Source organism: Echinops telfairi, unplaced genomic scaffold (genome assembly GCF_000313985.2).
Source record: "Echinops telfairi isolate 266 unplaced genomic scaffold, ASM31398v2 ScPeMD7_7468;HRSCAF=8506_0, whole genome shotgun sequence".
Taxonomy (NCBI): domain Eukaryota; kingdom Metazoa; phylum Chordata; class Mammalia; order Afrosoricida; family Tenrecidae; genus Echinops; species Echinops telfairi.
This window is the reverse complement of record NW_022111369.1, coordinates 38505791-38518879: the sequence shown is the minus strand read 5'-3', so window position 1 is coordinate 38518879 and position 13089 is coordinate 38505791. Positions and strand designations below refer to the sequence as shown.

General features: G+C 41.0%; 1 protein-coding gene across 2 annotated transcripts in view; it reads right to left on the bottom strand.

Moving 5' to 3' along the window:
* Positions 1-1117: 1117 nt before the first annotated feature.
* PRKG2 (protein kinase cGMP-dependent 2) overlaps positions 1118-13089 on the bottom strand; it is a 101010-nt gene continuing 89038 nt past the window's right edge. For both annotated transcript variants that reach the window (XM_004703223.3, XM_045284156.1), the window contains 3 exons: positions 11550-11612; positions 4307-4373; positions 1118-3402 (listed from right to left, as the gene is read on the bottom strand). In XM_004703223.3, the coding sequence (XP_004703280.1) occupies positions 3307-3402; positions 4307-4373; positions 11550-11612 (226 nt within the window). In that variant the 3' untranslated portion in view covers positions 1118-3306. The remainder of the gene's footprint in view (positions 3403-4306; positions 4374-11549; positions 11613-13089) is intronic.

The window sequence follows — 13089 nt, the reverse complement described above, 5'->3', positions numbered from 1 at the left end:
TAAAACACATTAAAACTGCCTTTGATGATTACATAATCATATGACTAATTATAGACAAAATCACCTCTAATTCCTGGTTTTATTTCTACACATGAGAGTTCATTTTGAGTTACAACTGCGGATCTCCTCTTAGAGCAGCACTCCTACCACAGCTGTACAGTTGGATAGCCACCCAATCCATAAATTCTAGGCTGGTCATTTAAAAATATATACATGGAAAAACATATAGTACATACAAACCAAATGCAAATAAAAATCTTTTAAAAATCATCAAAATTCTTCTAACAGGTTATGTCAATCCTATTAAAAATGATTCATCTATGTACAATACATAATCTTTAAAAATACTAACCCCAGAACCAGCCAACCAAACAAACAAATTCTTTGGTTCAGCAAAGGGATACTTGATGTGGAAATTCAACTTGTTAAGGATGCACCTTCAAGAAGCACACCAGCCTATGCAACCACAAGGTGTCGAAGGGATCAGGTGTAAGGCATCATCAGAACAAAAAATCTTACCATAGTGAATGATGGGGGGAGTGCAGAGTGGAGATCCAAAGCCCATTAGTAGGCCACTGGAGATCCCCTTCCAGAGGGGTCTCGGGGAGGAGATGAGCCAGTCAGGGTGCGATGTAACAATGATGAGAAATACAACCTTCCTCTAGTTCCTAAAGGTTTCCTCCCCGCTCCCACTACCATGACTCGAATTCGATCTTGCAAGACTGGCTAGACCAGAGGAGGTACACTGGTACAGATAGGAACGGAAAATATAGGGAATCCAGGACGGATGAGCCCTATAGGACCAGTGGTATGAGTGGCAAAACAGGGAGGGTAAAGGGAGAATGGGTAGGAAAGAGGGAACCGATTACATGGAACTGTGTGTGACCTCCTCCCTGGGGGACAGACAACCGAAAAGTGGATGAAGGGAGACGTCAGACAGGGCAAGATATGACAAAATACCCATTTATAAACTATCAAGGGCTCATGCGGGAGTGGGGAGCGGGGAGGGAGGGGAAAATGAGGACCTAATGTCGGGGGTTTAAATGGAGAGAAAATGTTTTGAGAGACGATGTACAAATGCGCTTTACACAATTGATGTGTGTATGGCTTGGGATAACAGTTGTGTGAGCCCCTAATAAAATGTTAAAAAAAGAAAAAAGAAAAAAAAAAAGATGCACCTTCTTGAGTGGGGCCTCACTCCTCTGGCTAATGTTGCAGGAAGCATTCAGCTGACCCTCTCTGAATGCTGAAGACATGAGGGGCGCCTAGGGGATGCTTCTTTCCACATGAAACATTGTCATAGGATAGTATAGTCAGAAGCTTGACTAAACAGAGGAACTTAGATGTTACTAGACCTCTGCGGGATTCCCAAGACATAATTAATGGTCTCTCCTCCAGGCCAAAAGGAAGAGAAGAGCCACAGACACTGAAGGAAACGAACCTCCAGGATCAGCAGTCTGCAGGAACCGCCACCTCATATGGCCTGAGGCCAGAAAGCCTCGATGGAGCCCGGAGACTGCTGTCAACCATTCTGAGGAGAGCCAAAAGAGATGGGCAGGATAGAAAGGGAGAAACCATGAAGCATAACCGAAACTCTTAAAAAGTCCAGACTTAATTGGACCAGATGAGTCTAGAGGACTCTCCAAGACCATCACCCTGAGATACTCCATAAACCTGGAGCCAACGCCCCCTGAGGTCACCTTTGAGCTAAATAACAGGCTGGCTCACAAAAGAAGGATATCAGCAGTGAGACTGTGCATCTCCAACCATCATTTGTATGAAACCAAATGGCCAATAACTGTTCTAAAGCAAAGAGGAAAGCATACGCGGACAGAGAACCACCTGTACTGAACATGAAACGCCCAGAATGGGATTAATAACTATGCCGGCACATTGTGGAAATTGTAACAAATGCCACTGAACAATGTGTGTAGGAATTATTAAATGGGATCCTAATTTTCTATGTCAACTCCACCCCAAATAAAAAAAAAATCTTTATAAATTTGAAAAGAAATATATAAAGAAAACTCTGTTTCTCATCCATTTTGGAAGGGAAGTAGAGGGGGGATGATCATAGTAAACACATTTTTTTAAATGTACTCAAAATATCCTTAGGTACTGGCTTCCAGGGATATAGAAGCTACCCAGTATTCTTTCTTCTGGAAGATTGCAAGGGGGAAACCGAAGCAGTGCAGATATTTGACGGCTTTTTTATTTCCTGTCATTTCCCCAGTGGCTTGCCTATCTTAGCAATCTAAAATTATAAACACCATCAGGACTCAACTGACCTTAAAAAGAATTCCTAACTCAGCAGTGATTACAGCACGTCAACATTTGCCAATGGGATTTTCATTAAAAATTAAGGCTCTTCTATACTCTTTTGGTTTATTAATAACAACCCTCATGGAATTGGGCCAAATATCTCAGAGTTTCAAAGAGTCAGCAAGCTTACAGTTAGATTCATTCTGCTGCACACTTAATCAGAAGAAAAACCATTATAACTTATTCTTCCATGTGTCCTTTTTTGGGAAGATTTATTATGAAAGTTAAGACATTTTTGTAGTCCCATTTTTAACTACACATAACAGCCACCTCTAGCCAGGTTTTAGAAAAATTTTCAAAGTACCACAACTAGTCATAGGAGATTGAAATAGTATTTTCCCCTTAGGTTCCCCACTAGAATATAATTGCCTGGTTGGGTTAATTAACCCATTTATTGTAGAAACTGGTACCACTTTCTCCATGTGTCCAGGGATAGGAGGATATCAGTTTATTTCTAGGTTGAATAAAGATGAGTCAAGAAAAGCCCCTATCCACTAACAAGATCTTGGCAAGCTATCATTTTAAGATGCCATACTGGTTACTTGGCATTTTGAGAACTGGGGAAACCTTCCAAAATTCACCAATAATCTTCCTTCTAGTGCATGATGTTGCAGCTTAAAGGCAAGCCTTTGGAACTGAATCAGATCTCAAAACTAGCATGACTGGGATGGAGTAACAGAAGGCAGAGTAAATGATGCCTCGTCAACAAAAACAGTTCTAATGGTGGGGAGCCGAATGGGGTAGCCATTAACATTTGAGAAAAGCAAAGAATCGAGTATGTGAATAGTTAACAACACCTAAATGAGACATTATAATTCAGAATCACCTCCGTCCAATCCCCCTCCACCCACAGCTCATTCACTTTCCCCTAATGGTCTCCCAAAAGTTACTGGAATACTCCAAAGAGAGAAATAATCAGAGTTGGGCTATAAATTTATACAGTCCTCTTCTGTAGTCCATAGCTCATAATTATCTTTGCTACTGTCAGAAGTCTTTATCCCAGCCGGACAGCTCATCTGGAGGAATCCCTTTTTCCGGAGGATACTTGTCAAAGTATCTGTGATCTGTGGGTCCACTGAGCTAGTAAACAGAAGGGATTACAACAAAGGTGAGGGTGACATTGACTTAGCATATTCTTATCTGAAGAAAGCTTTTTTATTGAACACTGGAATGACACTAATCATAGTCTCAGCCTCATGAAATCTCCCCCTTTAGACCCAAATATATTTGGTCTATGAATTACATTCGATAGGAACTAGATGGCACTAGAAGTTGTTTCCTAAAGAAAATGAGAGGAATTATGTCTATTCCTTTTTAACATATTGAAAAGATTATGTTAAAGGTGAATATTTAAAAAACAAAAAATGCCAGAGTTCTGTTTCATAAAAATGTCTCACCAAGCTTGAATCTTTATATAATCCCACATAAATCTCCCAGTAGTCCAAATAATGGGGCAATGTTAGCGACCCTGCTGAAAGACTGAAATGACTTCAGTATGAAAGCATTTTCAAAAATAGGTGGTTTCCAATCTTTGCTTTCAGACAAATTTAAGTAGGCCAAACACCATCATTGAATTATCAGCAGACAGATCATTATTTATGATATTCCCTAACATAGTGTTCATGTGTTTGGAGCGGGGATAAGTGAGAAGGATTTCAAAGTGACATCACCATAACATAACCCTTCCACTCTCATTCTCTTTTGTTACAATGCTCTGAACACTTGCATCTGTACCACTACTACTGGTATTCATGCTAAATAAATTGTCATTGCTTTAATACATTGTATTATCTGCAGGGACGTTAAAGGCCCCTGGTGATGCTATGGAGTAAGCAGCATTAGACTGCTAACTTTATTTTCCCTTTATTGAACAACATGAGAGAAAACTTTCAAACAAATCTGAACTCTGTTTCAAAATGCTAAAATTTACATAGAAGAAAATCTCTAGCAAATGATCAATAGCGTAATATAGTAAATACCATACCTTTCTTTTCAAAGGTGATGGAAGGCTCCGGGCTTTCAGCCCTTCCCAATTAAAACCATTTAGCCACCTAAGTAGTAAGGAAAGTACAAAGAGAAATTACACGTCGGATAAATCATTAGCATGACAACAACTGTCAAAATCATTTTGTTGCCTTTGAAAGAGGTCAGGGAAAAACAAGAGCAAATAAATGATGCTAGTTATTTGGTGTTACATTAAACTCATGTCAGTAACATCAGCAGGCAATTGTTAATGCAGCTTAGCAATTGTTCTAAATTGCCCAGGTACACTGATTCTCATATGCCTGTAAAATCATCATTCATATTTTGTTTTCTGTTCCAGAACGACCAGCACCTGCTCTTCATCCTCTGTCTCAACTTGCTTCCTATTCCACAGAGAAGTCGGAAACCTAAAAGAACATTTCCACATCCACAATTACTGGGCAAGGAAGTAGCAGGCCAAAGAGACCAAAGGACGTGTTACAGTGGATAAGCCATCTGCACAAGACTTTATGAAGGTGCACAGAGCAAAGCTGTCAGTTTGAGGACTAAGGCTTGCCTGACCCAAGCCTCGCAATAGTCATTCACTCCCTGGGTACCTGAAAACTGGAAAGGGACTAAAGACGACGGGAGAAGAATCGATACCTCCCAGTGGGTCGTGCTGGTGAAAACATTGAGAGTATTATGGACAGCCAGAAAAATAAGCAAATCTGTCTTAGAGAAAGTACAGCCAGGTGCTGCTTAAAAGAGAGGCATCTCAAGTACTTTGGACATGTCATCAGAGAGACCAGTCCCTGGAAAAGGACATTATGCCTCGAGAAACAAAGGGTAGTGAAAAAGGAAAAGATTCAGCAAGATGAAGTGACACAGCGGTTACAACAATGGGCTCGGACATCACAAGCTGGAGACGGCACAGAGCCAGGCAGTGTTTCCTCTGTTGTGCACGGGGTTGCGATGAGTCAGAACAAATTCAATGGCACCTACCAACCACCATCCTCATCACCAACAGATGAAGGTGCCCTGGTAGTGAAACGTTTAGTTGCTACCTATAAAGTCAGAGATTCAAATCCACCAGGACTCTAGGAGAAAAATGTGGTAAAAGAATATTTGGCTCTCTAAAGATTACAGTCTTGGAAACCATAGGGGGCTGTTCTACTTTGGAAACAACTCAACACTGATGAGTTTCCATCCATCTGACCTATACCTTCTGTCCTGTACCATAGATGAACTGTCCTCCTCTACAGTGACCTCATTCCATCAACTATTGTTGTTCTTGGGTGTAGTCAAGGTCTTAGAGAGCTTTCACACTGTTGTCTCTTGTTAGGACCACATATGGACATTTGAGATCTGATTTCCTATTTTTTAGAATGAATACAACGTTTTTTAGAGATGCTGTCAAAGTTAATTGTCCTGCAGATCCAAACTCCAACAAACAGATTCACGGCTGTCAAGTTGATTCCAACTCAGAGTTGACTGCATGGGACAGGAAAAAGTGCCCCTCTGGGTTCCTGAGGCTGTAACTCATTATGGGAGTGAAAAGTCTCATTTCTCCAGAGGAGAAGCTGGGGTTTTTGAACACTTGATCTTGTGTTTATCAGCCCAACACATATCCCACTCCAACACTAAGGCTCCCTGTTTATATCAGGAAAGATTTATTTAACAAAAATGTTTTAGTGATCTTTTATTTTTTTTCTCCATACTTGAATTTGCAATAGCCACATCAGAGTCTTCTGTAATACTCATTGGTGGGAAAGGGAGGGTAAATATGGGGAACTGCAAGTCTGTGACCACTAGCCTATTTTATTTGAATCAATCATATTATTCCCATGGTTCTTATTCTGTTTAAATGTTCACTTATTCACTCACTGCCATTGAGTCAATACTGATTCATAAAGACCCACAGGGTAGAACTGCCTCTGTGAGTTTCAGAGATTGTAACGGTTTATGGGAATAGAAAGCCCTTTCTCGCCAGAAGCAGGCAGTGGTTTTGAACTGCTGACCACTATGCTACCAGGGCTCATTAAAAAAAATGTTTAGACAATTCTAATTTAATTTCCTTAATGAAAAATATTTAAGTCATGTCCACGTGATATCTACTTGAGAGACAACGGAGAGGTTTAAAGTACTAAATGCTATTTTTCTCAAAGAAGTTTTCAGTCATATGTAATTGGTAGTTCTTAGCACCTTCACTCCATCCAGTGTGGACCCAAACCATCATTATCTCTCTTACCTGTATTATGGAAACAGCTTCCTACTTGGTTTTCCTGCTTATGGGATTGTTAACCCTTATGGGAGCAGACAGCATCATATTTTTGACAAGGAGTGGCTGATACATTTGCAATGAGACCTCCTCTCTATTAATAACCCAACGCCCATCCCCCAGTGCCACCTAGACTCCTTTGTGTAGTAGCTATTCTATAACTATCAATAGAAATCATTACTATTACCTTTCTGAATCAAAGAGCAAATGCAAAAATGCATTACTGACTGAGTACTTGCTATAATTTGACTTATGGAAATGTTTACTTAAAATAAGTGACTATTCATTTGATACTTGGATTTTTGACACGACCTGCATTTGAAGTAAAGCAAACATCAGCCTGCACTCATGTGTGAAAAATATTCACAGAAGAAATATTAGCAACAATGGCCCAGAAATTGCTTCTTCATGAAGAAGCTATTTTTGAAAATAATTTCAGCAACTTGAAGCATTAAAGGTAACATAAAAAGATTAAAAGTTATTACTCTACTTAATAGGAAAGATTTAATTGCACCCTGTTAATGTGCTATTGTTGTTAGGTGCCATCAAGTTGATTGGGGTGCATAATGACTCTTTGGGGACCTGGTAACACAGAGTAGAATCACCCAAAGGTTTTCCTAACCTGTCACATCTTCAGGAGTAAATCACTATTTCTTTTCTCCTATAGAGCAGCTGGTGGGTTTGAACCACTGTTCTTCCACTTAGCAGTGTAGCCATTAATTATTGTATCATCAAAGTTACTGACAAATAAATAGCCCCTGGGAGACAGGATTGATATTTAGCTTATAAATAATTAAACGGGGGAGATGGGAGAAGTCTCTGGAGGTCCAAAAAGGCAAATACTCATCTGCCAGCCGTAAGATTGGTAGTTTGAAAAATTCATCTACTAACTGAAAGATTGGTGGCACTTCAGGAGAAAGGCCTGGAGATCTAGTTCTGAAAATTAGCCAGGAAAACGCAATGGAACACATGTCTATTCTAACCCACAGGGGTCACCCTAAGTAGATTCAAGGCCAAGAGGTAGCTGGTAGCAAACAAAGAAGCAAGTCCATGTATTTCTAGTTAGGAAAGATGATTTTACCCTTAAAGTGGACAAACCCATACAATAATAGGCCATGTCTAACTCTTGCGTGTAGTTAGCTCCTGTGGCCCTTCTAGCCATCTTCCCTTCTGTGCTAGATGACAGTTCTGAATTCTATACCGAGGTTCTGATTCCATTTTGGAGGACATTCTCTACGACACCAACAGACAGGATTGCTAGTGCTGAGGAGCCATCGAGTCGGTTCTGACTCACAGTGACCCATGGACACCAGAACCGGGCGCTGCCCAGGCCTGCCCCGTCCTCACAACTGTTCTATGTCTGAGCCCATGGCTGCAGCCACTGGGCCCACCCAGCTGAGGAGGGCCTTCCTCTCTTTCCCCACCTCTGTTTCACGGAGCACCGGGCCCTTCTGGAGGGACTGGACAGGATTAGCGTTGGATTAAGACTGACTTTGGTAGAAAGTGTGAACCCAGGGACTCCCTTTCTATTCTTGGGGATATCATTAGATTCTACTTTACTAGAAAGTGTACTTTCAGACCCCATCCTTGGTTTCCCCTGGGGGAGGGTCTGCTAAATGACAGAAAGTACACCTCCACCAAGGCCCTTCCTCTGTTTCCCGACTGAGCCTGGGCAGAAAGGAGGCCTGCTTGCACCGGGCGCAGTTTTAGGTTCAGGCTCTCCATCCAGCATCTGGCTTCCCTCTGCCTGACCTTGAATTTGGGACTTAACAGTCCTCCTAGTTGCATGAGCCATTTCTTTAAAGTTTGCGAGGGTCTGTGGAACTCTGAAGCTAAATGCAAGATACGCAAGAGAGGACTGGGGTAAAAGTGAGGAAGAGGAACATCTTGGAAGAACATCTGGGACATCAATAATCTCCAACTCCTTGACTACTAATAAATGATTACCATTATCATTTTTTATATAAATTTAAAAGGAAAAGTTTTATAAGAAAAAAATAAAAAATAGAAGTTTTAACCTTAGAGGAAAGTGATACATTTTAAAGTGAACCTTTAGAAATATATAAATGCATTGGGCTGCACACTACACGGCTGTCAGAAACACCAGCAGCTCCTCAGGAGAAACACTGGGCTTTCTCCTCCAATAGATAGCCTCAGAAACCCACAGGAGGTCACTATGAGTCAGCAGTGGCAGTGTTTGAGTATAGATATAATAATAACATAAATATAGTTATTGAATCCCAAGGACACACTCAGTATATACCTGGGGGACTTTTGCGGAGGCAGAGAGAGATTTGGTTTTCAGTTTTGCTCTCCCTTCTATCTTTTGAAGAGCTCTGAAAATCAAATGAACTGAAGCTTACACATTCTCTCGGCTCATGGCAGGCAGGCACTGTGTAGCTGCTATATCTTATTAGTGAGTTCTACCCCCCTCTGCACTCTTATCCCACCCTAAGTGGCAAACAATATTCAGGCTATTAAGAAGAATTGGAAATTAGTCCCTACAGGAGAGAACATTCAAAATTCTTTATCACCTTGCTGGCTTGAGAAAATCTTTTAGCATCAATTTGCATGTGCATCCAATTACGGATTTGACAGCCACATTTAAATGAGCCTCAGGTAAATAAGAAGTAAAAGATAAAGCTGATGTCTGTTAACAATTATCTCACTTCTATTTCCTAGCTACCCCAGAGCAAAACTTGAAGATTCTTCTTTAATGAGAGAAAGGAGGGAAACGATACTGAACCGATGGGTTTAATTGACAGGACACTTGTTTCCTCACTATGAATGAATGGTGTGTTGATGTGTCGTTTTATAATGAGAAAAGAAATTGTAATAGCAGCATGTAGTGGGGGAAGAAAAATAAATTGGAATCTAAAACAAATAATGAACATTGGTTCTGAAGACAGTCCAAAAGAGGACAAAGAGCCTTACAGGAGGACAAGCACGTTCAAGTCTATCAAACGCACAGCTGCGTCATTCTCTCGCTCTTTCTTCTCCGTTTGCTTCTTCCTCCCCCATCCTTCGCCAGTGCATCCTTCACGGAGAGCCAGATATGAACTGACAATGTTGAATAGTTGGCTCTGATTCGATACGTTCATGAATAGATAGAGCCGCTTGAACAGCTCACAGGGTTTCTTCTTCCTTTTGGAAGCTGCACCACTACTCTTCAGGAAAATCAACAGGGATTTCTGATCTGCTGAGTCTCTGGATTGATTTTCCTACCAGGTTGATGTGTCCTTAAAATTTCCAATAGAAAGTCCTCAGAGAAATGAAATATCAAAAGATAGCAAAATGAAAGCCCCCAGTTTATTTTTATAGTATTAATTTTGCCTGATCTCTTTAGTTCAAAGACAAAACGGAAACATCTTCCGCTGGCAAGCATTAGCCTAGCATTGATTCACAGAGAAAAGAAGAAAGTCTGTGAGCCCTGCATCGCCACAATCGGATATTTAATGCAAGCAGAGGACATAGCTTATGGAAGTTATCAGTGATTTTGAAAATATTGGAGAACTGGAAAAGGCACCCGTTTGACCACTGCACGGGGGAAAACAAGTTCGAGGCTTGCGGGAACACTAACGACCTTCACTCTGAAAGTGAACCGTGCATTGAGGTGTCAGAATTTAGAGCGAATGTCAAAGAAAAACAAGTTTTAAAGAAAACCATATCCGATTCCTCAAAACCAAGACAGAATACAATGTAACCATTGATGTATTTGATTTTTTTGAATAGAGCCACCAATACAATGACAACCTCCTACATAACTGATCAGTTAGACAGTGGAACCCAGCACTCGACCGCAGCAGGACTCGACGTCATCGAATTTCGACCCGAAATGTGGAGACAATTTTGCATCGGAGCTCGAACAAAACATCGAACCCGACCCGATGCACGGGGTTCTTGTCAACAAAGGCCGTTCGCGTTTCGGTCGGCGTTAGTTGGCGTTGTTAATAAGCGTTTTTTTAACCTTTCGCAGCTGTGTTCCAAGCGCTCTGCCACCATTTGCTTAGTTTGCGTGGCTTTTTGTACTGCTTTTAGATAAAAAACATGGGTCCTAAGAAAGAGGTGTTGTTTTTTAAAGAACCATCGTGATAAGGAACTGGCTAACCGTGTTACCGATATTGCTGCTGACAATTTAGTAAACCCTTTTAGAAAACACTTAAGGAAACGCCAACAGCAGACCACGTTAGACTGATTTTTTTCTTTGTTTTTTAAAGAGAAAGCCAGCCAGGTCCTAGTGAAAAAGGCAAAGAAGGGGTAAAAAAACTCCCGAAAAGCAGCTCCCAGTGGATTTGATGGAAGGGGATTCCCCTTGCCAACAATGACTCTCTCTCCAGACCTCCTCTCCACCTCCGTGTCACAGATCCAGATCCTCATCCATCTCAAGGTATGGGCCCTATGGTAGTTGTTAAAACTTTTTTAATGTTGTGTTTCTTACTTAAATTATATTATTTAACTCTGAACTTATTTACGTTTAACTTTCTGTGTAATGTTTTGTATAAAAAGGCACGTTTAGGGTAAAAGCTTGGTGTTCGAAACTATATTAATCCGTTTTCAGTTATTTCTTATGGGAAAAATGGATTCGGAACTCGACTGCCTTGCATCTCGATGCTCCTTCTGGAACAGATTAACGCCGAGGTCCGGGGTTCTACTATATGTCAACACTAGTACTTAATTTCTGTATAAGCTCCAAGGTGATGTGTATGTTTTTAAGATTACAATAGGTATAAGGTTCAGTTGTTATGATTCGGGGATGTGGTTTTATAACTTCACCTATTTTTACATGAATTTCCAAGTTATATGAATCTCTATTAAATCTGGTTTTAGGGAAATCACTTTGAAACTCATAACTGTTCATTAGCTCTAGTCACACATAGAAAAATCTCAAGTGCCAACTGGAAAGCGGAGAGTCTGTAAAGGGTCCTTAGTAACCCAAGAGAAGGTTCAAGTGACTGCATTTCTCTGGACGAAGAAGTGGCGCAGTTACCTGTGTTTCTTAATGTCACTGATACCGTTCTTCAGATTTCCTAGCCGTTCTGTTGGATTTTGCCTGAAATTAAAAAATAAATAAGAGGAGCTCACAATGGTTATGCCTGAGGTTTAAATTAAAATTTAATATTTAATTAGGCATTCATTCATTTCTTTTAACAGCATTCATACATTTCTTACTGTACAAAAACCAGCTTCCTAGATGGACGTCCCCCTGGAGGAGCCCAGAATTGAACTAGATTAAGGAACGTGAGCTTGTGTGTCAACAGAAGGTTGGGGGCAGAATCTGCCCAGAGGCAACTCAGAAGAAAGGGCTGGTGATCTCCTTCTGAAAAACTGCCTGGGGAAGTCCCTGGAGCACAGTTCTAGGACACGCAGGGGTTGCCATGTTTGTTAGAGTACAGGGGCAGCAAGAAAGAGGAAGGCCCTCAAGCAGATGAATTGACACTGTGGCGGCAACTCGAGCTCTAGCAGAGTAATGATCGTGAGGGTGGTGTAGGGCCAGGCAGTATCTTGTTCTGTTGTGCACGAGGTCATTATGGGTTGGAACTGACTCAATGGCACCTCACAACAACAAGCCTCAATTGACATCCAACTAATAGCAACCCAATGTACAACAACCATCAGAACAACAACAGAACACAACACTGCTCAATCATGTGTTTTTCTCACAATTGTGATGTTTGAGCACATTGTTGCAGCCACTGGGGCAATCAGCCTCAGAGAGGGTCTTCCTCTTTCTCTGCTGTACCCAACAGAGTGTCCTTTTCCAGGGACTAGTCTCTCCGGATCACATTTGCAAAAGTGGTTGGAGAACCCTGTTGTTCTCACTTCTAAGACTCATTCTGGGCGTCCTTTGTCAAGTCAGATTTGTTTGTTCTTCTGGAAGTTCACGGTATACTCATGTTTTTTTTTCTCCCCCAAGAGAATAACTTAAATGTGCCAACTCCTTTCTGGTTTTCCTTCTTCATTGCCCAGTTAGCACATGCATACGAGGCAAATGAACGTGCCATGGCTGAGTCGGGTGCACCTGAGTCCTCCTGGTGACATCTTGGCTTGCTAACACTTGGAGAGCTTTACTATTCTTTTCATTTACCAGGATGCTGTTTTATCAGTCCAGTGGTGAAGATTTTTGTTTTCTTTATGTTGGGGTGTAATTCATAGCTTACGACTGGATTCATTGATCTACATCACTAAGTACGTCTAGTCCTCTTTAGCAAGCAAGGGCATGTCTTTGCATGTAGAAAGTCGTTAACGAGTCTTTGCCTTTAATCCTGATGCCATACTCTTCTTCATATAACCCAGCTTCTTGGATGCTTTGCTCAGCATACAAGTTCATTAACTGGAGTGGACACTTTGAAATCGTATTCATACCTTGCTAGATTTTAACCCAAGCAGCATCCACCTATTCTATCTTCATGTGCTCAGGTTTCACATGAACACAATTAAGTGTTCTGGAGTTCCCACTGTTCATGATGTTATCCATAATTTATTAAGGCTCACACAGTCTAATGCTTTTGTATAGTCAGTAAAATACA